This window comes from Hyperolius riggenbachi, chromosome 3 (assembly GCF_040937935.1).
Source record: "Hyperolius riggenbachi isolate aHypRig1 chromosome 3, aHypRig1.pri, whole genome shotgun sequence".
Taxonomy (NCBI): Eukaryota; Metazoa; Chordata; class Amphibia; order Anura; family Hyperoliidae; genus Hyperolius; species Hyperolius riggenbachi.
Genome location: NC_090648.1, coordinates 62,589,202 through 62,616,880, shown reverse-complemented (window position 1 = coordinate 62,616,880; position 27,679 = coordinate 62,589,202). Strand labels below are relative to the sequence as shown.

At 45.9% G+C, this 27,679-nt stretch overlaps 1 protein-coding gene across 1 annotated transcript in view; it reads right to left on the bottom strand.

The window, feature by feature from the left end:
• The window catches only part of CACNA1A (calcium voltage-gated channel subunit alpha1 A), a 313,214-nt gene that overhangs the window by 285,114 nt on the left and 421 nt on the right, over positions 1-27,679 (bottom strand). The window contains exon 2 of the mRNA XM_068274204.1: positions 17,913-18,052. Coding sequence (XP_068130305.1) covers positions 17,913-18,052 — 140 coding nt within the window. The remainder of the gene's footprint in view (positions 1-17,912; positions 18,053-27,679) is intronic.

Sequence of the window (27,679 nt, the reverse complement as noted above, 5' to 3'; positions counted from 1 at the left end):
CATGAAAAATAAAGATAACTCTTTGAATGAGAAGGTGTGTCCAAACTTTTGGTCTGTACTGTTTATTAAAATTGATCTAGTGATCACTTCTCAGCTGTTTATTAGTGATGATTTCTCAGCTGTCTCTGCTTTTATTATGTTAAGCAGCCCAGTTCCAGCACACTGCTAATGTTTACATTCCTTTGTGAGCTACAATTAGTAAACAAAAGATAAGATATCACATCTTCAGATGCGGCCAGAAACTGCCCACTGAAAAAGAAAGTGCTGTGTTAACTGTTTGAATGCTGTTCTGCTACCAACTTTTTTGCGGTAATAGGTTTTATGGTGTAAATAACGTTTTAGAGCAAAGAAAAAATACCACCAGTTGAGATTCTTAGACATAACTATTACGTCCTATTGTGTCCTCCTCGTCGTTTCCATGTGTGCACCGGTTTAAAAGTGAATGGTTGCTTTATAGCAGCAATAATTCATTGAAAGTTTAAAAAGCTTAAAGTGACAGTCACATTAGTTAGGTTTTAACCCCTATCTACCTTATGAACCCCATGTGTCCCCTATACTTTGCCTCAAGATTTAGGGACACCTGTAATGTCACCCATAGTGATCAAACGCGATTGCTACGGGTATGGTTTAGGGACCCAATACTGTATAGATGCAAAGCTATGTTGTTGCCTAGCAATGTATCTGTACAGCGTTGATGTCTGCAAACTTTGCGCCATAGAAATTGCATTCAGTGGCTACAGACGCACAGACTGGAAACTGCCACATTCTCATGAAAAGGTGAGTAAAACGTGTGTGTTGAGGATTAGCACGATGAGGTGTAATGCCATAAATCCAGCATTTTTGTCACCTCCACTGACCATTGAAGAGAGGCGGAACACTGTGCATGTGAGTCTAGCTGCCGGGGGACAAATTTGCAAGCAGTACACTTTTCTAGGCAAGGATGGCTGAGAGGCAGAAGCAGAGGAGTGGCCCCATAAAATGAACGTATGGTAAGTAACATAGTTACATATAGGTAGTTTGGTTGAAAAAAAGTCATCCTTCCATCAAGAGTAAACAGGAAAAAATAAATAAGTAAACAGGTACCTTTCTGTCCTGAACCTTCACATATCCCAGTTAATCTAGGGTAGTGGAGAACATTACGAGTAGCTACAAGTACATAGCTACTCATAATCAAAATTTAAATTAGATAGCGCTGCCTGCGGTGGGGGGTGGGGGGGGGGCAGCTAACTTACCTACACCACCGCTTATAGCTGATGCGTTCCATCGCGGTTCACACAACTCTCCTACTTCCTCCTTCAAACCCCAAAGTAGATTGCCAGGCTAGGCTACCTCCTGCACTCTCTTTCTGGACAACACGCACATTTCACCTGGTTCCACCCCCACTGCACAGGCTGCCATACCAACAAGGAATGTGAGGGCTATGCTTCCTCTCACAAAATGCTGTAGGAAGCAAAAAGGAAGCAAAAAGATCGAGAAGATCCATTTGTCCAGCCAGGGTCACGTGACAGCTGGATTTCATGAGAGGGTTCTGGGAATAAGCATTCCTGTTTAACTTTGATGCTATTGTGAAATACGAACAGGTGGCTGAGAGGAGTGTTTTTTGCTTTGAGAGCTTACATTAAGTGTACACATTTTGCCTTATTTCACCTTTATCTACCACTAGTGGCTGCATTTTGAGGTATAAGGGTCAGATTCTTTGGTATTCTGAATGAGCAGTCCGTGACCTGTCCACAAACACTGCCCTCAGCTGACAGGAGGTAATGGGGACAGTTCCATATCAACAAAGCTCTACAGGCGTAGACCCCATTGCATGAACCTTAATGATTCTTGGAAACAGGTACAGGAGCACAGTAACATTTTCCAGATACTTTCCAGCATTCTCTTCAAATGGCAGCAATGTGTGGAAGACAGACTTTGCTGCAAATTTGGCACTAAGAAATACAATTTAAAGGGAATTTTGCCAAAGTGGTCCTGATTCCTGTTTGGCACATGAAGCTGATAACAGATTTGCAGTGCGAGGAACTGATACCAGCCACAGTTGTGCTCCTCAGAAACCTTAACAACATGCAGTTTGTGGTGAGGGGTGGTGGACCCTTTATGGTAACTGTACTGGTATGTAAGCTGGATTTACTGTGACATGTGGCTGTCTGTAGAGACATGTCACAGTGGAAGAGTTGTTCATATGATATGGCCCTGGCTGGCATATGGAAGCCAGCTTCTTTTCTTCCAATTCCTGGCACTTGATAGTTGGATATCTCATAGAATGTCCTCCTCAGCAATGAGTAGATATCAGATATACTGTCAATATTGAAATGAAGTGAGAGGCCATCTAAGTTCTACTTAGCAGTACCACCTGGTAAAGGGAGATAAAGGTAGCTGGTAAAGAGAGAGCAGGTGTATAATTCTTGGGGGGAGGGGGATTACTTACCCAATGCTGCACCCTACCAGGCTACTGAGTAGATATCAGACACTGTCAATATTGAGATGAAGTGAGAGGCCCTCTAAGTTCTACTTAGCAGCACCACCTAGTGGCTGGAGGTAGCTAGTGAAGGGAAAGCATGTGTCAGAATCTTTGGGGTGGAAAGGGGATCCTGGATGGGATGGGGGTGGTGGGTTTAATGCACTGATACTCCCATTGTACAGTGATGTGTCTTGTTGTTATACTTTTGTGGTGTTATACTACCCAATCTAAACTAGTAAGGTCAGTCGGGTAGTAGAAATATTCTACCATATCAGTTGTACTACAGTAGAGGTATATTTGGTAGTCTACTGTCCCCTCCTTCCCAGGCCCACTGCTGCTTCACTGTGAAGACTTGATACAGGCTTCTATTGGGAGCGATAACACATGGGTTCTGCTGCTTGGCCAGCCCGCTGTATGCGTCGCCACGGAGTTAGGCGCCGGGAGAGCCGAATGTGACTCTCCCTGCTGCCGCAAAACTCCCTGGCCGTGTTAAATACGATTCCCCCTCTGAGTTGTTGCAACTCGGAGGGAGATGTAATGGGAGTTCTGGCAACCAACCGCCAGAGCCCCAAATTACACTTCCACACCGTGGGCAGAATTACATTGCTGCTATGGGGCGTCTGGTTTTGGCGCCCAGCGTTAAGTACTGTGCGCCAAAACCAGGTGGATCTCCTCAGCTTTTCTATCTTCCAGTCCGAAAACCGGCTGTTGGGGGACGAGCCAGAATACAAGCTGTAGGAGGGCTAGCTGGGACTTGTGGTGCAGCAACACCCTCTATATGGCTTCTCTCTGCTACATGCTGAGTTGTGCAGATCGACAAGCTGCGCAGGAATATGAGGTGATTTGCTGGGGAATGAACTGCACATGTGCAAAACCACTGTGTGTCTGCGCAGAGGAGCTGGCATGACAATTCATGATTTTGACTCAGTACACGCCCCCCCCCCCCCCCCCCTCCTTCATTGACTAGGATAAGACATTTCTTTTTTTTAAAAAAAATGTTGAGGACTTTTTTATCTATAAAAAAAAAACACAAAACTATAAATGGCAGCAGTAATCAAATACCACAACAAGAATGCTCTATTTGAGGGAAGAAAAGGAGGTAAAAATAATTTGAGTGCTAAGTTGTATGACCGAGCAATAAACCGTTACATTTGTGAAGTGCCGAATGGGGAAGGGGGGGGGGGTTAGGTGGTAGCACGGAACTTTGTTCCTGTTCCTCCATCTGTAAGCTCACCCTTAAACTATGGTGAGGACTGTTATCATTATTTACAACACGAGGAACTTTAAATCTGATTGCTTGCTACAGGCAAAACCTCCACTATGCTCCACTAAGTTTACATGAATTATCTCCAAAATATTCAGTTTCCTACAAACAGAGAGAGAAAGTCTGCAGCATTTCATTTTTTTTTCCCTGTTGACTCATTCATATAAAGTGTGCCGCGTTGTTGGTCATCTGGTCACAGTGACACAACTGCGAGTGAAGAATTGCCCAAATGCATTTACTGTAAAGAGAATGGCCTCTGTAGCCTCCGGAGCTGCATCGCTAACTGATATCCTCTCAGCTGTGTCCCAACATCACACCCGTCGCTGGCAAAGCCGGCTACTTTAATGCAAACATAGCTGAGGAGAGAGAGGGGCGAGGGGGGGGGGGGGGGGGCTGGGGAAGAGGGGGAGGGAGACAGAGATAGAGAGATCACTCCATGTTATAGGCTTACAACTGAATGACTGGGGGGATAATATAACCTACCTCTCCTCTCTCTACTTCTCCTCCCCACTCGCCTCTCTCTCTTACAACCAATCCGATCAGAATTTCTGATCGCTCTAACGATTTTTCGCTAGTGCACAGTTAGTGGCCACCTTTACAACGGATAGCATAGCCATAGGTCAGAATAGTCCCTCTTTTGGAACCCAATCCCTCTGTCCTTCTTTCTTCCTCATTTGTCCCTCTTTCAGGGATGATGTACAGATCTACTGTATGTAGATATATGTATTTTAAAAATGTGTTTAATTGACTCTAAACATTTATTCCCATCCTTTAAATTGATATTTTTTTTAGTTTAAAATGTTAATATGAAGGAAAATAAACCAGGATAGAAAGGACCAGTGTGATTTGAATTATACAACATATTTTTCTTATGAATTATTTATGGTACGTGTGACTAGGGATGTGCTGGGGTGGGATAAGGGGTGTGGCATGGGCATGGCTTAAAGGGAATGTCCAAGCAAAATAAAAAAATGAGTTTCACTTACCTGGGGCTTTTACCAGCCCCATGCAGCCATCCTGTGCCCTCGTAGTCACTCACTGCTGCTCCAGTCCCCCGCTGGCAGCTTGCCGACCTCGGAGGTCGGCGGGACGCTTTGCGTACATTTTTACGCATTTACGCAAAAATTTTCGCATTGAACCAGTAACGCGTAAAAATGTATGTGTTAATGTTCCTGCACTAGCGGGAATGCGTAAAAATGTACACGATGCGTCCCGCCGAGCTCCGAGGTCGGCAAGCTGCGAGCGGGGGCCTGGAGCAGCAGTGAGTGACTACGAGGGCACAGGATGGCTGCATGGGGCTGGTAGAAGCCCCAGGTAAGTGAAACTCATTTTTTTTATTTTGCTTGAACCTACCCTTTAAAGAGGAACTCCAGTGAAAATAATGTAACAAAGAAAAGTGCTTCATTTTTACAATAATTATGTATACATGATTTATTCAGTGTTTGCCCATTGTAAAAGCTTTCCTCTCCCGGATTTACATTCTGACATTTATCACATGGTGACATTTTTACTGCTGGCAGGTGATGTCACTAGAAGTAGCTGTTGCTTGCTTTTTTGGCAGCTGTAAACCGCTATTTCCCACAATGCAACGAGGTTCACAGAGAGGAAACTGCCAGGACCATGGTCCTCACAGTTTCCTGTGGGAGGGGTTTCACCACAATATCAGCCATACGGAGCCCCCTGATGATCCATTTGTGAAAAGGAATAGATTTCTCATGTAAAAGGGGGTATCAGCTACTGATTGGGATGAAGTTCAATTCTTGGTCACGGTTTCTCTTTAAGTGTCCCTCTTTCTTATCTCAAAAATTTGGGAGGTATGGGATAACTATTGTGCAAGGTAGAGTCCATGTTTCCTTATGGATCAAGCAATATTCCTGGTTAACGGAGTGCTGACCCGGAAGCTGTTACAGGGTCATCGCCATTTTTAAAATGGAGGACGGAGAATTCCATTGATCACAGTGATTAGATCAAAAAGACATTGGTGAGCAGACTTCGCGGAAGTAAGTATGACGTGTGTTTGTTTATACTTTCACTTTTATTGTTCAGTTGAGGTTTGCTTTAAAGAGAACCAGAGACGACAGAGAAAGATGTTATACATACCTGGGGCTTCCTCCAGCCCCATCCGCATGGATCGCTCCCACGCCACCGTCCTCCGCTGCCTCCATCCGCCGGTACCAGGTCCCGACATTTCGGCCAGTCGACGCAAGTGCAGTGCGCGCCCTCCGTACTGCGCAGGTGCATGTGTAAAGATATGGAGGGAGTCCCTGCGCTTGCGTACAATTAGCCGCGTCCGCTGGAAGTCACGGGACCCGGTACCGGCGATAGAGGCAGCGGAGGGCAGCGGCGTGGGAGCGATTCAGGCTTATGGGGCTGGAGGAAGCCCCAGGTATGTATAACATCTTTTTTCATTTTTTATAGACCGTTCGTCTCTGGTTCCCTTTAAGCCTGCACAGTAGGGATATTTTCTGAATGAAGATTCAGATTCCCGCGTGAGCCTGTTCATAACTGGTCCTCTTCAGCATCTGCAGAGCTTCAACAATGGCACTGATTACATACAGTCATTTTAGTGTGGATTTTACATAGATGCGAGCTTCGCTCTATACTTCCCAGCAGTCCCATTCTTCACCAACTCGTCTTGATTTTCATGTTGTCGAAGGATGGTATTTGGTAAAAGTAGGGCCTTTTGTTCAGATACGGTCAGCTGTGGCTTTCATTTGTGCTGCTTAAAGACGTAGTTTGTATGGAATATGTCATAATTTGCAATGCATTGCGTATAAACTATTTTTGAATTATTATTTGTATTGATTACATGGCTTGCTAGGAGTGTTACAGTAGACCCTGTAAACCCCGCCATGGCAGGGGGGCAAGGGCTGGGGATTCTCAGGTGCGGGAGCTGGGGGTGGACCTGTACATAATGCAGAGTGGCACCAGATGAGAGCTATAAAAACAGCACAGGAGATTTGGGTGCAGCCGTCGTAATCATAGGCTGTAATTTACAGAGCAGGGACAAGGTCCTTCAGCATCAAGGGTGAGACACCAAATTGCGCCCCTCTATCCCTCCTACTCCAGCCGTCACACACTGATGGCTACTGGATTAAGAGGCGCCCCAGGGCCCCTAACCCCTCCAACACCTTAATTTCTAGTTATCTGGCTTGCAGTCACTGCCATGTATCCTTTCTTCTTATTTCTCTCTGCTTCAAACACAATAGGGGAATGATAGCTGAGTGAGTTGTGCGCCCCCTCCTACACTGCGCCCTGAGGCTGGAGCCTCTCTCACCTCTGCCTCGGACCGGCTGTAATAGGAATTACAGCTAAAGCGGCGCTCAGTGACTAATTTGGGTGTCGTCAAAAGAGGGAGCACAAATTATAAAAAAAACACTGTAATTCAGCCGCCAGCATTAGCTGGAAGCCGAATTACATCATTCCCCACCATCCACAGCGACCTGCAGGGGGAATGGCAAATTCATAGATACGCGTTTCAGTGCATTATACATTACCTACTTGCGGCAGCGATACAGGCCCTCTTTACTTCCTCTTTACAAGTGCTGTGCAGCCAGCCAATCACCATGAGGCTTCAATCGCTGTCACATGACATGGGACTGCAGCTGGGCTCGCGTAAGCATAGTACAGAGCCGCACATCTTCATAAGCACTCCAGGATGCAATTGCTTCCAAAGCTTTCCAAGGAATCCTGATGGTGTGAAATTTCAACATGCAACAGCGGGGCGCCGAGACAACTGGGAAGGCTCTATGGGACCCCAAGCCTTAACTCTACATTGGTGAGTATCTATCATTTTTTCAGCTTTTCTTTAGATTTGCTTTTATTTAAATTTCCCACTTCTGCAGCACTTTAGTATATATAGTCATGTCACTAACTGTCGCTCAGTAGTGATGGTCATGTCTAGAAGAACTCCTGGAGAAGCATGTGATCAGTTTGGTCAGGTGATAGAAATGCAAGTCTCTGATTTGCTAGTTATGATCATGTGCTCAAGCAGGATGTGGTCACAGCAAATCAGAGCTGTGCAAATCTGTCAGCTGATCAAACAAATCACATGCTTCTCCGTGAGCTCTCCTGGATACGACCATCACTATCCCAGCAGAGGAGCTAACAATCTAATACCTACAATAGTCAGTCATTGTCTTACGGTACAATTGCAGTGTAAGGCTTTTTAGGGGGACTAACTAACCTCTCTGTGTGTTTTTAGGGTGTGGAAGGAAACCGGAGTCCATGGAGGAAGTGTATCAGTACTACACAAATCTTTTGTAATTTAATACCTTTGCATTTCAATTTGCAGAACGTTTTCAAGCATGGTAACTGCCCAGATATTTTTATTTTCTCCCTCCTGCAGAAGTAATTAGCCAAACAGGGTAGTAACCCTTGTTTTTTATTTTCCACACCTGCAGTAATTGAGGTGCTAGGCAGGTGCAGTTTTGACACGCTATATATATATATATATATATATATATATATATATATATATATATATATATATATATATATATATATATATTTCTGTTAGGATTATTGAGGAGTAACTGTGTGTTGCACACGCAACAAAAACGAAGTAAGTAAGACGAAATAATATTTGCTATTAATTTTAGTAATAGGTGGAATCACAACTAAAATCTACAAAAGTGGGGTTTCATGTTAAAGTAAGCTTGTAATGAAAGAGATATGGAATCTGCCATCTTTATTCCCTTTTAGTAAATTCGGTTTGCTTGGCCATTTTGTTGATCCTCTGCCTATCCCTTTTGATACCGATCAGGTATTCTGACCAAAACGGGAAATTTGTGTGCCCATTTAGGGTTAGGCGTGGGAGGGGGGCAATTAGGTTTAGGCATGGGGGCCGCTGCTTTTAAGGGTTAGGCGTGGAGTGTTTTTAAGAGTTAGGCGTGGAGGGGTAGTTGGGGTTAGGTGTGCGGGCCGGTGCTCTTAAGGATTAGGCATCGAGTGGAGATGGTTAAGGTTAGGCTTGGCGGGAGTTTTTAAGAGTTAGGCATGGGGGGGTGGCAGAGGGTAGGTGTGGGGGTGTGTTCTTAAGGGTTAGGCATGGAGTGGCAATGGTTATGCATCGGTAAGGGAGGGTTCTGGGTGAGAATAGTGTTAGGTTAATGTGCTGACGTGATGACGTGCGGCGTCATTGCGTCAGCATGACGTGGCCACGCCCTGCGAGCAGTTAGGGCGGCAGTGCTTGTATTTAATGAGGAACAATCGCGTACCTCACTATCCTCTGAAGAACCAACGGTTTGTTACGATACATGTGAGGGGCGGCACGGCTAGTGTATTATTTAGGGACGTTTGTGGTAAGATACTGTTTATTTTTCTACTCCGAGGTTCTTTGTGCTAACTGTACGGAATTAGTGGGCTTGCTTACAGCTTTCTATATTTCTTACACCCAGACTGAGTGTCTGTATTTCCTTGCCCTACTCTGTCCTTTTGGCCCATCTTATATAGTCAGCGTACCAGCCTTCGTCTCCCAGCGTTATCTTGTGATTGATATTATAATTGTATTATTTATGACACTGTGCCCTGTTGCTTGTAGTTTTTAATTGTTTTTATGATTGGATACGTACCTGTTAAATAAATGAATTATATATTTTGTACTTTAGAAAGAAAAGATTTTTTCATTTCTTATTGAGTTTGCCAGATGGATGGTGTTTTCTTCTGCGTATAGTGCTTGTGCTACACATCCTAGATGATGATATTGATTTGGCTCAGTACTTTAATATTGGTATTATTTTCCGATGTTATACTACAGCAATTTACACTTTTAGAATGTAGAATATGGGTACATTTTATTGACGTTCTACTAGCCAAAATTGAGTGCCCAAGTATCCTTATGTACGTAAACAACGAGCCCAGGCACCTTTCCAAATAACTTGAACTAGCCAGCTGCATGCAGGTAGTCCATATCCAAATAGTCTATAGATATAGCAAATATCTTTGCACCCCTTTTTCATGCACATGATCTAACAACACATGTATCATCCAGGTGGATGACTCGGACATTACAGAAGCCACAGGAAACGAAAGCCAGGTAAGTTGCAGTTGTGATCAGACTCTGGGCTTGATTCAGTAAACCGTGCTAACCCAGTTAGCACGCCTAAAGGCTTTGGGAGTGATAACTAGGGTGCTAAGTAGTTAGCACATGGAAACTACTTAGCACCGTAGTTAGCACATGCAAACTACTACTTAGCACCGTGCTAACTAGGGTGCTAAGTAGTTTGCACGTGCTAACAAGGATGCTAAGTAGTTTGCATGTGCTAACTATGGTGCTAAGTAGTTTGCATGTGCTAACTACTTAGCACCCTAGTTATCACGTGCAAAGCATGTTAGCACATGCAAAGTGGCTTTTCACTAGCGTGCTAACACTTAGCACCATTTTCTGAATCAAGCCCTCTGTGTTCTATATACTACAGGTTTCTGTTAGCAGTTGTAATGTTCTGCATGTTTTTTCACCCAAGACTGTCGCTTCATGTCTGGATGGACGGGAAGAGCAGGGGGTGAGGGATGTATCACATTTCTGCTGAAATTCCCCATGGTTTGTAGTTATGCCCTGTCCCAGCCCACCTGATGGAGATTTCCCAATATGCCCAATCACCATTTCAATCAAGAAACATCCCAAAATCCACCAGGAATTGATAATCTGCATAATTCTGGCAGATTCAACAGAGATCAAAGTGCGTGTGAAAGTGCGATATTTGTACGGCCAGGTTAAAGGACCACTATTCTGAAAAACGTTACAATTTTCAATGTATGTAAACACATACATATAAGAAGTATGTGTCTTGCAGAGTAAAATGAGCCATAAATCACTTTTCTCCTATGTTGCTGTCACGTATAGTAGGTAGCAGAAATCTGACAGAACTGACAGGTTTTTGACTAGTCCATCACTTCATGGGGAATCAGTATTTCATTTAATTTTTACAACAGCAATCTATACAAAGATGCCGGCTGACTCCCCCCCCCCCCCCACCCCCACCACCACCACCACCACCACCACCACCACCACCACCACCTGTTTGCATGCTATTTTGACAGTTGGACTGAGCAATTACCGGTCTTTTGAAAATAAAGAAAACCCTGAGGATCCTCCATGAGGAGATGGGATAGTCCAAAACTTGTTACTTCTGTCAGACTTCTACTACCTACTGTAAGTGACAGCAACATAGGAGAAAGGTAATTTATAGCACAATTTAGTCTGGTAGAAAGTTACTTTTATTTATGTGTTTTTATGTATTTAACATTTTTGCATTAGTGGTCCTTTACCGCCTAATCTTGCTAAACAAGGTGTGGGAGCGAGGAAAGGGTTCAGCTAAGTAATATATGTCCTCACTCCCTACCTGTTGTGGTCATTACAAGGAACACTGGTGGTACGTATTCCTCCCATCCTACTAAATCTGCGTACAGCCTTATATCTGTACTGTCTCCAATTACAGAGAAAAACCCCTGTGCATTTTATGCTGTAGTTTGTATTTAGAAGTGGAGATGTAGCGATCCGCTTATCCTCGCAAGCCTATAACACGGAGTCGGTATAAGACGACGTTATGAAAATGATGCTAACAAGCAACATAAGACAGCTGTCTGCTGCCCATAATCCTCTGTGTACATGATATCTGCAGCTGCTCTTGTTTTTTACTTTTTCATTTTTTTCTGGCAGCTTTTCTTTTTTAAAGGGAATTTCTAGTATTTAAAAGGTACAGTATAATCTTGTTATACTAAACTCTGAACTCTTCTAGTAAACTAAATGTCCAGTTCCCGGCCAAACCCCATTACAAATATATGGGAGTAAGGCCTGTTATAGTAATCTCAGATATAATAGAACTTCTGTTACACTAAACCTGTTTTTTGGCCCTTTCGGTATTCTGTATCCGGCTATAGTGGAAAGTGGGCAAGCACATGATTCATATGTCAGTCAGAGACCCATGAGCCGTTGTTGGTGGGTGGGCTGGCAGCCACTGGTAGCCTGCACACTACTCTGGGCCTGCATGGATTACCTCAAAAACACCATCCAGTGAGACCTATGCTTCCTTTGTAAGCTGCTGACTGATTACTGAGGGAATTGCCTGTTATCTGTCACTTGCTTGTGCATGGCTGCAAAGCTACAGCATTATCCAGGCTGCACAGAAATGTGGACAGATAATCTTACAGTACTATCAGTACTGTATATGCATCAACTGGTGAGACCAATGCTTCCTGTGCAAGGTGTTGCATGATTATGGCATCAAATCCCTGCTCAGTGTTGCCTGTGACTTGAGTATAAGTCGACCCCTATACTTTTATGAAGTGAATCAGACCTAAATTTCGAGACTTAAACTCGAGTATATGCAGTGTTCAGTTCAGATAGGCTGTGCACAGTGTGCAGATTCAACACTGCAACCAATAGTCGGTATCCAAATCACTAAACCTGCAGTGATGGATTTGCCACTGGGAGTGAATACTGTGGATAGTAAGTATCGGTTAACATTAGGCTTCATCATGGAACCTTAGTGATGAAACAGAGGACCTTATTCAAATATCCCCTATTCCTATTTCACACTTTATGAATAAAATGCCTTTGAAGCCAACAGTGAGCAAGAAAATACTCAGAATAAGTTAGACAGAAAATCTTCACCTACGTTTGGTACATTTCCAATTGCTGAAAAGTTATTTTATATAGCAGATGAAAAATGATCTCCCAGAACAGGGTTGTCAAACTCAAATACAAAGTGGGCCAAAGTTGAACCCTGGGCCCAAGTCGCAGGCCAACCTCAATGTCTACTGGCCACCTTCTTCCCTTATAAAGTTCCCTGGTGTCTACTGGCCCCCTCCAACTTCTATACAGTTTTCTGGTGTCTAGTGGTCCTCCCTCCCCTATACAGTTCCCTAGTGTTTAGTGCTTTCCCCTACTTACCCCATATACCTCTCTGGTGATCTAGGGTTTCACCTCCAATACAGCTTCCCTGGTGGTCTAGAGTGGGCCAAACACAATGCAAATGCAGAGTCGTGGATTTTTGCCCCAGTATTGGGGGGGTTTAGATACAGCGATCTGCCGTGGGGATGTGGAGTTTAAGCTGGGGTGATAGTGTAGAAGGGAATTGTATAAAAAGTGACATTTTACGAGGCTTCAGAGTCTCTTTAAAGAAAAAAAATTCATTGTTGCAGCTGATATCAAGATTGCAATAAATCGGCAGTGTGTCTTCTTCCTGCTTTAATGGAAGCAGACCTAAGGTTAAAATCCTGTGTTTACAAATTAGCTGCTCTGCCAAGGACTGTCAAGATTCCTGAACGAACACAGGGGAGATATCAAATTACACTTTTAACTAGCCACAGATGAGGGGGAATTAGATACGCTAATCTCTCTAAAAACATACAGGGTGCATTTTGCATGTTTTCCTTCTGTCATGTGCAAGAGTTCAGTTCCACTTTAAAGCCTCTTTCTATTGGCGGGACATGCCAAAAACGTTCCAGGTTAATTGGGTGCCGAGCTTGGCAGGGGTCTAACAGAGGGTTAAGCACCAACTGGGGGGGGGAAGGGGGGTTAGGGTTAGACATTAGGTGGGGGGTTAAGCATTTATAGCAGATAGTACAAGTGAGAATGGGTGCCGGTTACTGCATGGTAAAATATTGATCATTTAAATTAGCGATATTTCACTATTAGCGGCAACATGCGGCAGCGCAATACTCAGTCTAACTAAACGGTTTCTTATCAGAATGATGGTTCTATCGCCATCTGACCGCACCCCCTCCCAGCAGCACAATGTTGCCTGAGTGGGTGGGGCCTTTCACACGCCTCCATAACATGTAGGAAACTACTGAATTGTTTTTTTTTTCCCAGGAAATATTTTGGATAAGAAGAAGTGATTAATTCCTGCCTTGTAATAAAAGTTCCCAGAATTGTGCAAATGAGCTGAATGCTGCCTTCGGGAAGATTCGGAAGTGGAACAGCGAAGTGAGCGTTGCATAAAAAACGAGGCTAATGTAAGCCAGTCACGGGAGGGACACGGAGGCGACCTTCTGAAAATGTCACCAGGCTGGCATCCTGAAGCTCACAAGTGACAAAGCTGGATGGTTAAATCGGACTAACCTTAATGTCTATAGTTCATTGGTGTATAGTGGCCCCCCTCCCTCCCCTATACAGTTCCCTGGTATCTAGTGGCTCCCCTCCCTCCCCTATTCAGTTCCCTGGTGTCTAGTGGCCCACTTCCCCCCCTAGACAGTTCCCTGGTGTCTAGTGACCCCTCTCCCTTCCTTATACAGTTTCCTGGTGTCTAGTGGCCCTCCTCCCCTATACAGTTCTCTGGCTTCTAGTGGTACCCTTACCTCCCCTATACAGTTCCCTGGCATCTAGTGCCCCCCCCCCCCCATATAGCTCCTGGCATCTAGTGTCTCCCCTCCCCAACCTTATATAGCTCCCTGGTGTCTAGTGGCCCTCCTCCCTCTCCTATACAGTTCCATGGTGTCTAGTGCTTTACCCCTACCTCCCCCATATGGCTTCCCTGGTGATCTAGGGTTTAACCTCCAATATAGCTTCTCTGGTGGTCTAGAGTGGGCCAAACATAATTCAAACTGGGAAAACCACCCGTGGGCCGAATATGATGGCTCTGCAGGCCATATTTGGCCTGTGGACCGGAGATTGACATGTATGGTCTAAAGCTCTGCATACACCTTGGATAACTGTTACACCAAACAATCATTCCTGATCACTTCAGGCAGTAGTGTAGTAGCAAATCTTGCACAGGCATGTTGGTTAATTATTAGGCAATGAGCAGCCTGATCGGTACTAGGGAGAACAGAAGGCAGGAGCAGTAGAAGGCATCTGCTGTAGGGACAACAGGGGCATCAGCCCAGTGTTTTCTGGCCCAGCTGTTCTCTAAGTAGGAGGCTGCAGACATTGTGAACCACCAATGGGCACTGTAGACTTTTGTCCACAACAATCATAAATGATTGTTTCAGGTTAACAAAAAAGGTGTGTACAAAGTTTAAAGCAGACCTGAAGCGAACATAAGCTGATGAGATAAACAATTGTATCTATAGTACTAATCCTAAAAAGGACTTTCCTGGAGTTACAGTATTTTGTATTAAAGGAATCATCAAGCAAAAAAAAAAAAAAAGCTTCACTCACCTGGGGCTTTCTCCAGCCCCTTGCAGCCGACTGTCCTACGCCGACCGCTCCGCTCTCCGCTGACACCTGCTCAGTAAGCTGCGTACAACGTGGGCTTGATTGACAGCGGTGGTTCGAGCAGGAACAGTAAGGAGTGCCTCGGGGTCGGTCTCTGCACCGTGCGCGTAGACCTGGACGGCGGCAGTGAGCGGAGCGGTCGGTGTGGGACAGACGGCTGCAATTGGCTGGAGAAAGCCCCGGTGAGTAAAGCTTTTTTTTAATTTTGTCTGATAACTCCTTTAAAGAGAACCCGAGGTGGGAATTTATTATGCTAGTGGGGCACAGAGGCTGGTTGTGCACACTAACACCAGCCTCTGTTGCCCCATGGTGTGCCTCCAGGACCCCCCCTGCGCGCTGCTATACCCTCCACAGTGCTAGCGACACACAGCGTGTCGCCAGCACAATGTTTACCTATGCGGTGTCAGTAAGCGCCGCTCCCCCGCCTCCTCTGTATCGGCGCCACCCGCCCGCGTCCCTTCCCTCCCGCTGATTGGAGGGAAGGGACGCGAGCGAGTAGCGCCGATACGGAGGAGGCAGGGGGAGTGGCGCTGACTGACACCGCATAGGTAAACATTGTGCTGGCGACACGCTGTGTGTCGCTAGCACTGTGGAGGGTATAGCAGCGCGCAGGGGGGTCCTGGAGGCACACCATGGGGCAACAGAGGCTGGTGTTAGTGTGCACAACCAGCCTCTGTGCCCCACTAGCATAATTAAATCCCACCTCAAGTTCTCTTTAAGGTTAAAACTATGTTTAAAGGTTTAACTGTATTAATATCGGTAATTCCATATTACCAATATTATACTACTAATAACTCAAAGCTTTTGTGCCAAACACTTCTATTAATCCCTTCTCTCACACTTATCCTGCCATTGCAGCCAAACCTAACACTAACCCTCCTACTACTGCTACCACTAACCTTACATTATATATATTTGCACAAGATATGGACTTGGCCTGAGGCTGCTGTGAAAGGGCCTCAAGGTTGTGTACCTTCTCCCCCCCTCCCCCCCCCCCCCCCCCCCCAGGCCAAATGGTCCTCTAGCAAGGGGGCTGACAGGCTGCAGGGGGCTGGAGGAACCCCCGAGTAAGTAAAAATCATTTTCATAAGTTCATCTTGGTATACTTTAAATAAAAAGCTCTACTGAGGATGTGGACAACTTGCAACTCAATGTGCTGGCTACCAGCTGTACCTGCAAGCATGGGCGGCACTACACTGGAGTACTGCCCCCCCAAGAAATTGCTGTGCCACCCAGAGTGCCCCCCCAACTCACTAACATACCAGTTAACTGATTCCAGGATCCAGCAGCGTACAGTGAACAGGATAGGGTCTGTAGAAAAACTCCCCATTAGTCTATGTAGGCGTTAAACCATAAATACCTCACAATCCTTACAAGATCCCTTATAATTAATGTATCTGGATGACACTTATATTTGAAAAAAATATCTCTACCTCCTTCTGATTGTATGTTCTAATATTGTCAGTCATCAGGAACCGAGTCTGAAGAAGGCTTACTAGCTGAAAGATTACTTGTTTCTTTTAAATATGCCAATAAATTAGAGTTTGTATTTTACAGTCACAGACAGAATGTTTTGAATAAGGATAATAATCCAAAAATTACTGTCTGTAAAATACAAGCTCTGGTATCAAGCAATGCTTAGCTACTAAGATAAGGAAATACACAAACAGTGTTTCTCTCTGTCCTGCCTCTTCCTCCTCCACTTCCTTGTAGAGTCGAGAGACACAGGCTGGGGGCTGGAATGATTTGTCTGTGATCTGTCCACTAAGGAGCAGCTTGCTAGCAAGTAAGGATTAAAGAATGTCAGCCAACTAGCCAAGTATATCTGTAGGTAAAGTTTATTCAATTATAGCACCATCAAGTGGATAATCTGCTCTGCTTAAATGTTCGTTTGTGATATTTACAGTAGATTTGGTTCCTATCATTGCTGAACTAGTTAGCCTGAATTTTATCACCTGAGATAGGCATAAAATATCTAAAGCTCACCATACAAACATCTATTTTGATCACCCAAATTGGCCCCACCAGCCAGCCACCATGCCCCCTTTGTGCCCCCCTAAAAATATAAAGCTGGAGCCACCACTGTCCACAAGGTTTTGTTAAGTAATATTTCACATTTACCCAACTGAATATATATATATATATATATATATATATATATATATATATATATTAGAACAGTATAGATTAACAAATTAGAAACAGACTGATATAGTACCCTGTGACTCAGAGTTTCTTATCACCGGAATTGCGTGCCAGTATGTCTTTAATAAAAGTAAGGCGAGTTTATCAGTTTATGTGGAAAGTCCAATGTGCGAGCTGAGCGAGATCATCAATTCCCAGGTGCTCTGACTTCCCAGAATGCCACTGCTGGGACAACACAATGAGGACAGTTATTTAAAGCTTGAACTAGTTACAGCACTGCAGTACTGAGCTCCACAGAGCTGCCAGGACAAATCATACAGGCTGTGACTGGCTGCGCTCCAGGGGAAGACGCATCCAGGCCTATATAGGTGAGACACATATCGTTCATCTCCTTCACAGACAGGTGCTGTTAAAGGGAACCTGAACCAAGTCAACTATTTAAAATAAACACATTATGTACCTGCAAATGAATATGACATACTTACCTCACCGTCAGTTCCTCTCAAAAGCTCACCAATGTCTTCTAACAACGTTTACTCCCAGTTCTGACAGGATCTAGTCAGAACTGAAAGCCGTAGAACCCTTTCCCACTATATCCGTTTCTGTCGGTTATAACTGAAAGGACACCTGATGTGCAAGGTAATGTCCATGTTTCTCTATGGCTCAAATAAACGGGGGTAAAAGTATGACGTGTATATGTTTACACGTCATACAACTTTTTCTGGACACACTTCAGGTCCCCAGAAAAAGCTGAAATGTGAATGAATTGGCACCTGTATTGAAAGATCATCCCCAGTGCCCGCGCAGGACAAGGACAAATCTCCCCAGTCATGGATAACATTGTTTGTCATGATAGCATATAATAAAATAAAGAACCTTACCCTGTCAGTACGACCACAAAATCCATCATATTCCAGCCATTGCGTAAGTAGGATCCTTTGTGAAATGCAAACCCCAAGGCAATGATTTTGATTCCAGTTTCGAAGCAGAAGATTCCAATGAAATAAGGTTCTGTGTCATCCTGTGGAGAGAAGGTCATGGAAAAGAGTTTCATATTTTTATTTTCAGTTATATAGCTGCATTTATAATATTGCCTCATTCTGTCATATCTGCCGTTTAGAAACCACACTCTGTATTATAAGTTGTGGAATAGAGCAGAGCTAATGACCCTTTGAACCTTCTTGCAGTAAAACCTTATCTAAAGCTGTTGCTCACTGTTTCTTCACTGTTTCTTGCCGACCACACTACGCCGATTGGCGTGGACGCGGCGGCAGCCCCAGGTACGCTCCAAACCGATTGGCGTGAACGGTCTTCTAGGGGGTTAGCAGGAGATCGCGCGTGCTACTGCACACGCAAGGTGATCGCCGCCCCGGAGACTGTTAGATGGCAAAACCCCCATCTAATATACATGTACAGCGCTGCGATCTAAGGCAGCGCTGTACTGGGGACAAAGAAGCGATCAGCAGTGATAGGCTGAAGACTATCACAGCCGATCGCAGTGATTGGCTGGTTGGGGGAGGGAGGGTTGTAAAAATAAAACAAAAATACCGCATTTTATTTTAAAAAAATATATATATTTATTAAAAAGAAAAAAACATTGGGGGAGCGATCAGACCCCACCAACAGAGAGCTCTGATGGTGGGGAGAAAAGGGGGGGAATCACTAGTGTGCTGAGTTGTACGGCCCTGCAGCTAGGCCTCTAAGCTGCAGTGGTAATTTTAGTAAAAAATGGCCTTGTCACTAGGGGGGGGGGGGGGGTTTAACACAGCGGTCCTCAAGTGGTTAAAGGGATCCTTAAGCCTGTCATAAGAAATCAGTTTTACTCACCTGGGGCTTCTACCAGACCCGGCAGCCGTCCTGTGCCCTCGCAGTCACCGCCAGCTAGTTTAGTTTTCGCCAGACAGGCTCACTGCACCTGCGCAGGCGTAGCCACGCGTCTCTTTCTTTGGGGACGGCTCCAGGGTCTGGTAGAAGCCCCAGGTGAGTAAATGATTTTTTATGACAGACTTAAAGTGAACCAGAGTGGAAGCACCCTCATGCATTTTGCCATAAATATCAGTGGGAACATTAGAGAAAACACCTACCCTGCTCTCTGTTTCATTCTTCACTGCTCAGCCTGCTAGTTATCAGCCCTGATAAAATCCCAGACTGAGCATTCAGTCTGGCTTTGCTCAGGAATCATTATAGCTGAGTCTGTCTTCTCTGATGTCTTTTCAAGCCCAAGCCTGCCCCCCTTCTGGCTCTGCTATAATGACTCAGCTATAATGATTCCTGAGCAAAGCCAGACTGAATGCTCAGTCAGTGATTTTATCATGGCTGATAACAAGCAGGCTAAGCAGTGAAGAATGAAACAGAGCAGGGTAGGTGCTTTCTCTAATGTTCCCACTGATATATATGGTAAAATAAATGAGGTTGCTTCGTCTCTGGTTCACTTTAAGTGTCACTTTAAGCTATGCAGAAAACAAGACTGAGTTCAGCCAAGTTGGTCAAACAACTCAGAGAAGGTCTTTTGAATAGATAACTCTTTCTGTACTGGATGACAGGATACTTTTTTCTTAATATTATTGTTCTATTTCTTAGCTGTACTACACATACAATTTGTTATCTCACACATTTACTTTCACTTTAGATTTCCTTTAAAAGCTTGATTACTGACTCCAGCAGACAGCATACGTCAAAGTTTCAGACAATAAACTCTACACGGCTGTGTCCTCATGGCTACAAACGTCTAAAACTTTCAATGCTGTTTATTCACAAAACTTATCTCATCACTGGTAACTTCACATTAAATCTGCTGTGATGCACGACATGTAAGCACAGAGACTGTACCATGTACAACACCATATACAGCTCCCATAGTACTGTCACCCCACTCACATGCCCTGCAGTCACATGTACTGTAATGTATGGAGCTGTCCATGGTACTGTCACCCTGATTGCATGTCCTGCAGTCACATGTGCTGTAATGTACGGAGCTGTCCATGGTACTGTCACCCTGCTTACATGTCCTGCAGTCACATGTGCTGTAATGTACGGAGCTGTCCATGGTACTGTCACCCTGCTTACATGTCCTGCAGTCACATGTGCTGTAATGTACGGAGCTGTCCATGGTACTGTCACCCTGCTTACATGTCCTGCAGTCACATGTGCTGTAATGTATGGAGCTCTCCATGGTACTGTCACCCTGCTTACATGTCCTGCAGTCACATGTGCTGTAATGTATGGAGCTGTCCATGATACTGTCACCCTGCTTACATGTCCTGCAGTCACATGTGCTGTAATGTACAGAGCTGTCCAAGGTACTGTCACCCTGTTTACATGTCCTGTAGTCACATGTACTGTAATGTACGGGAGCTGTCCATGGTACTGTCACCCTGCTTACATGTTCTGCAGTCACATGTCCTGTAATGTATGGAGCTGTCCATGGTACTGTCACCCTGCTTACATGTCCTGCAGTCACCTGTGCTGTAATGTATGGAGCTGTCCATGGTACTGTCACCCCACTTACATGTCCTGCAGTCACATGTCCTGTAATGTATGGAGCTGTCCATGGTACTGTCACCCTGCTTACATGTCCTGCAGTCACCTGTGCAGTAATGTATGGAGCTGTCCATGCTACTGTCACCCTGCTTACATGTCCTGCAGTCACATGTGCTGTAATGTATGGAGCTGTCCATGGTACTGTCACCCCACTTACATGTCCTGCAGTCACATGTCCTGTAATGTATGGAGCTGTCCATGGTACTGTCACCCTGCTTACATGTCCTGCAGCCACATGTGCTGTAATGTATGGAGCTGCCCATGGTACTGTCACCCTGCTTACATGTCCTGCAGTCACATGTGCTGTAATGTACGGAGCTGTCCATGGTACTGTCACCCTGCTTACATGTCCTGCAGTCACATGTGCTGTAATGTATGGAGCTGTCCATGGTACTGTCACCCTGATTGCATGTCCTGCAGTCACATGTGCTGTAATGTATGGAGCTGTCCATGGTACTGTCACCCTGCTTACATGTCCTGCAGTCACATGTGCTGTAATGTACGGAGCTGTCCATGGTACTGTCACCCTGCTTACATGTCCTGTAGTCACATGTGCTGTAATGTACGGGAGCTGTCCATGGTACTGTCACCCTGCTTACATGTTCTGCAGTCACATGTCCTGTAATGTATGGAGCTGTCCATGGTACTGTCACCCTGCTTACATGTCCTGCAGTCACCTGTGCAGTAATGTATGGAGCTGTCCATGGTACTGTCACCCTGCTTACATGTCCTGCCGTCACATGTGCTGTAATGTATGGAGCTGTCCATGGTACTGTCACCCCACTTACATGTCCTGCAGCCACATGTGCTGTAATGTATGGAGCTGTCCATGGTACTGTCACCCTGATTGCATGTCTTGCAGTCACATGTGCTGTAATGTACGGAGCTGTCCATGGTACTGTCACCCCACTCACATGCCCTGCAGTCACATGTACTGTAATGTATGGAGCTGTCCATGGTACTGTCACCCTGATTGCATGTCCTGCAGTCACATGTGCTGTAATGTACGGAGCTGTCCATGGTACTGTCACCCTGCTTACATGTCCTGCAGTCACATGTGCTGTAATGTACGGAGCTGTCCATGGTACTGTCACCCTGCTTACATGTCCTGCAGTCACATGTGCTGTAATGTACGGAGCTGTCCATGGTACTGTCACCCTGCTTACATGTCCTGCAGTCACATGTGCTGTAATGTATGGAGCTCTCCATGGTACTGTCACCCTGCTTACATGTCCTGCAGTCACATGTGCTGTAATGTATGGAGCTGTCCATGATACTGTCACCCTGCTTACATGTCCTGCAGTCACATGTGCTGTAATGTACAGAGCTGTCCAAGGTACTGTCACCCTGTTTACATGTCCTGTAGTCACATGTACTGTAATGTACGGGAGCTGTCCATGGTACTGTCACCCTGCTTACATGTTCTGCAGTCACATGTCCTGTAATGTATGGAGCTGTCCATGGTACTGTCACCCTGCTTACATGTCCTGCAGTCACCTGTGCTGTAATGTATGGAGCTGTCCATGGTACTGTCACCCCACTTACATGTCCTGCAGTCACATGTCCTGTAATGTATGGAGCTGTCCATGGTACTGTCACCCTGCTTACATGTCCTGCAGTCACCTGTGCAGTAATGTATGGAGCTGTCCATGCTACTGTCACCCTGCTTACATGTCCTGCAGTCACATGTGCTGTAATGTATGGAGCTGTCCATGGTACTGTCACCCCACTTACATGTCCTGCAGTCACATGTCCTGTAATGTATGGAGCTGTCCATGGTACTGTCACCCTGCTTACATGTCCTGCAGCCACATGTGCTGTAATGTATGGAGCTGCCCATGGTACTGTCACCCTGCTTACATGTCCTGCAGTCACATGTGCTGTAATGTACGGAGCTGTCCATGGTACTGTCACCCTGCTTACATGTCCTGCAGTCACATGTGCTGTAATGTATGGAGCTGTCCATGGTACTGTCACCCTGATTGCATGTCCTGCAGTCACATGTGCTGTAATGTATGGAGCTGTCCATGGTACTGTCACCCTGCTTACATGTCCTGCAGTCACATGTGCTGTAATGTACGGAGCTGTCCATGGTACTGTCACCCTGCTTACATGTCCTGTAGTCACATGTGCTGTAATGTACGGGAGCTGTCCATGGTACTGTCACCCTGCTTACATGTTCTGCAGTCACATGTCCTGTAATGTATGGAGCTGTCCATGGTACTGTCACCCTGCTTACATGTCCTGCAGTCACCTGTGCAGTAATGTATGGAGCTGTCCATGGTACTGTCACCCTGCTTACATGTCCTGCCGTCACATGTGCTGTAATGTATGGAGCTGTCCATGGTACTGTCACCCCACTTACATGTCCTGCAGCCACATGTGCTGTAATGTATGGAGCTGTCCATGGTACTGTCACCCTGATTGCATGTCTTGCAGTCACATGTGCTGTAATGTACGGAGCTGTCCATGGTACTGTCACCCCACTTACAAGTCCTGCAGTCACATGTGCTGTAATGAACGGGAGCTGTCCATGGTACTGTCACCCTGCTTACATGTCCTGCAGTCACATGTGCTGTAATGTATGGAGCTGTCCATGGTACTGTCACCCTGCTTACATGTCCTGCAGTCACATGTGCTGTAATGTACGGAGCTGTCCATGGTACTGTCACCCTGCCCACATGTCCTGTAGTCACATGTGCTGTAATGTACGGGAGCTGTCCATGGTACTGTCACCCTGCTTACATGTTCTGCAGTCACATGTCCTGTAATGTATGGAGCTGTCCATGGTACTGTCACCCTGCTTACATGTCCTGCAGTCACCTGTGCAGTAATGTATGGCGCTGTCCATGGAACTGTCACCCTGCTTACATGTCCTGCAGTCACATGTGCTGTAATGTATGGAGCTGTCCATGGTACTGTCATCCCACTTACATGTCCTGCAGTCACATGTCCTGTAATGTATGGAGCTGTCCATGGTACTGTCACCCTGCTTACATGTCCTGCAGCCACATGTGCTGTAATGTATGGAGCTGTCCATGGTACTGTCACCCTGCTTACATGTCCTGCAGTCACATGTGCTGTAATGTATGGAGCTGTCTATGGTACTGTCACCCTGCTTACATGTCCTGCAGTCACATGTGCTGTAATGTATGGAGCTGTCCATGGTACTGTCACCCTGCTTACATGTCCTGCAGTCACATGTGCTGTAATGTACGGGAGCTGTCCATGGTACTGTCACCCTGCTTACATGTCCTGCAGTCACATGTGCTGTAATGTACGGGAGCTGTCCATGGTACTGTCACCCTGCTTACATGTCCTGCAGTCACATGTGCTGTAATGTACGGGAGCTGTCCATGGTACTGTCACCCTGCTAACATGTTCTGCAGTCACATGTGCTGTAATGTATGGAGCTGTCCATGGTACTGTCACCCCGCTTACATGTCCTGTAGTCACATGTGCTGTAATGTATGGAGCTGTCCATGGTACTGTCACCCCGCTTACATGTCCTGCAGTCCCATGTGCTGTAATGTATGGAGCCGTCCATGGTACTGTCACCCTGCTTACATGTCCTACAGTCACATGTGCTGTAATGTATGGAGCTGTCCATGGTACTGTCACCCCGCTTACATGTCCTGCAGTCACATGTGCTGTAATGTATGGAGCTGTCCATGGTACTGTCACCCTGCTTACATGTCCTGCAGTCACATGTTCTGTAATGTATGGAGCTGTCCATGGTACTGTCAGCCCGCTTACATGTCAACCCGCTTACATGTCCTGCAGTCACATGTGCTGTAATGTATGGGAGCTGTCCATGGTAATGTCACTCCGCTTACATGTTCTGCAGTCACATGTGCTGTAATGTATGGAGCTATCCATGGTACTGTCACTCTGCTTACATGTCCTGCAGTCACATGTGCTGTAATGTATGGAGCTGTCCATGGTACTGTCACCCTGCTTACATGTTCTGCAGTCACACGTGCTGTAATGTCTGCAGGACATGTAAGCAGGGTGACAGTACCATGGACATGTATGGAGCTGTCCATGGTACTGTCACCCTGCTTACATGTCCTGCAGTCACATGTGCTGTAATGTAGGGAGCCGTGCATGGTACTGTCACCCCGCTTACATGTCCTGCAGTCACATGTGCTGTAATGTATGGAGCTGTCCATGGTACTGTCACCCTGCTTACATGTTCTGCAGTCACACGTGCTGTAATGTCTGCAGGACATGTAAGCAGGGTGACAGTACCATGGACATGTATGGAGCTGTCCATGGTACTGTCACCCTGCTTACATGTCCTGCAGTCACATGTCCTGTAATGTATGGAGCTGTCCATGGTACTGTCACCCTGCTTACATGTCCTGCAGTCACATGTGCTGTAATGTATGGAGCTGTCCATGCTACTGTCACCCTGCTTACATGTCCTGCAGTCACATGTCCTGAAATGTATGGAGCTGTCCATGCTACTGTCACCCTGCTTACATGTCCTGCAGTCACATGTCCTGTAATGTATGGAGCAGTCCATGGTACTGTCACCCTGCTTACATGTCCTGCAGTCACATGTCCTGTAATGTATGGAGCTATCCATGGTACTGTCACTCTGCTTACATGTCCTGCAGTCACATGTGCTTTAATGTATGGAGCTGTCCATGATACTGTCACCCTGCTTACATGTCCTGCAGTCACACGTGCTGTAATGTAGGGAGCTGTGCATGCTACTGTCACCCTACTTACATGTCCTGCAGTCACATGTCCTGTAATGTATGGAGCTGTCCATGCTACTGTCACCCTGCTTACATGTCCTGCAGTCACATGTCCTGTAATGTATGGAGCTGTCCATGGTACTGTCACTCTGCTTACATGTCCTGCAGTCACATGTGATGTAATGTACGGGAGCTGTCCATGGTACTGTCACCTAGCTTACATGTCCTGCAGTCACATGTCCCGTAATGTATGGAGCTGTCCATGGTACTGTCACCCTGCTTACATGTCCTGCAGTCACATGTGCTGTAATGTATGGAGCTGTCCATAGTACTGTCACCCCGCTTACATGTCCTGCAGTCACCTGTGATGTAATGTACGGGAGCTGTCCATGGTACTGTCACCCTGCTTACATGTCCTGCAGTCACATGTCCTGTAATGTATGGAGCTGTCCATGGTACTGTCACCCTGCTTACATGTCCTGCAGTCACATGTGATGTAATGTACGGGAGCTGTCCATGGTACTGTCACCCTGCTTACATGTCCTGCAGTCACATGTCCTGTAATGTATGGAGCTGTCCATGGTACTTTCACCCTGCTTACATGTCCTGCAGTCACATGTGCTGTAATGTATGGAGCTGTCCATGGTACTGTCACCCTGCTTACATGTCCTGCAGTCACATGTGCTGTAATGTACGGGAGCTGTCCATGGCACTGTCACCCTGCTTACATGTCCTGCAGTCACATGTGCTGTAATGTATGGAGCTGTGCATGGTACTATCACCCTGCTTACATGTCCTGCAGTCACATGTGCTGTAATGTATGGAGCTGTCCATGGTACTGTCACCCCGCTTACATGTCCTGCAGTCACCTGTGATGTAATGTACGGGAGCTGTCCATGGTACTGTCACCCCGCTTACATGTCCTGCAGTCACATGTCCTGTAATGTATGGAGCTGTCCATGGTACTGTCACCCTGCTTACATGTCCTGCAGTCACATGTGCTGTAATGTACGGGAGCTGTCCATGGTACTGTCACCCAGCTTACATGTCCTGCAGTCACATGTGCTGTAATGTATGGAGCTGTGCATGGTACTATCACCCTGCTTACATGTCCTGCAGTCACATGTCCTGTGGGAGCCATTCATGGTACGGTCACCCTGCTTATATGCCATCAGTTTTTCATCTGGTCTTTCCTCCATGGAATTTTGTGTCGCCCCCTGCTTGGTACCTGCCGCAATCACGTTCACTTTCCACCACTAATTGGGTACTTTGTGTGCTAGCCGGTATACCCATCCCAAAGCCCCATCAAAAGCATCAGTCTCCCATTAGTTTGCAAAACACCAATGGAAAGTCTCCCTGAGCACCAATGGGTATTTTTATTGGTCCACTACTCAGTGCACCAATGAGATTACTCCCTGGGGGAGGGATGATTCTCATTGGTCTATTGCAAACCAATGTGAGCCTGATGCTTCTGATGGGGCTTTGGGATCTGTATACCAGCATATCCAGCATGCAGGGACCCAAAGGATGGCGGTTGCAGTGAAGGGACCGAATGATCGCCCGCAGGTGAGTAATTTGCATAATGTATGCGGCGAACAGCCTAGTGAAAACAGACAAAATCACCTTTTCTCATAGGCTAGCAATGATTCCGTCGCCATCTGTTACCAACAACTTCATCCAGCCAATCTGGAATTATTCTGCAGGACCCAAAGTTTCATTCTCCTTTTCAGAACAGTCCAAACGGATCAGACTGATGTGAACAGATGCTATTGCTTCGCGTAGGATCCATTACACTTTGTTCCACTAAACCATGCCTCGTGGCCATCCTATTTGGCCCCCAAGTGGTTTTCCCACTTTGCATTATGTTTGGCCCACTGTAGGCCACCAGGAAAACTATATTGGAGGTGAAGACCTAGATCACCAGGGAAGCCATGTGGAGGAGGGAGGGACAAAGCACTAGACACCAGGGAATGGTATAGGATAGGGAGTTGGGCTACTAGACACCAGGGAACTGTATAGAGAAGGGAGGGGGACACTAGACACCAAGGAACTGTATAGGGGAGGGAGGACCACTGAACACTAGGGAACTGTAAAGGGGAGGGAGGATCACAAATCACCAAGGAGAGAGAGGAGGCATTAGAAACCAGGGGAGGGAGGGCCACTAGGGAACTATATAAGGGAGGGGGCTATTAGAAACCAGGGAACTTGATAAGGGAGGGAGGTGGCTAATAGACATCGGCCTGCGAATTGGTTCCAATTTTTCAATGTCGGCCCACTTTGTATTTTCAGTGTGACACCCCTGCACTAAACGGAATGGGTTTTTTTTGGCATGTGTTACGTTCTATTGGCTGACTTCATAGTAATTTTTCTATGTGACGTTCTTTTAACCAAAATTTGCTTTC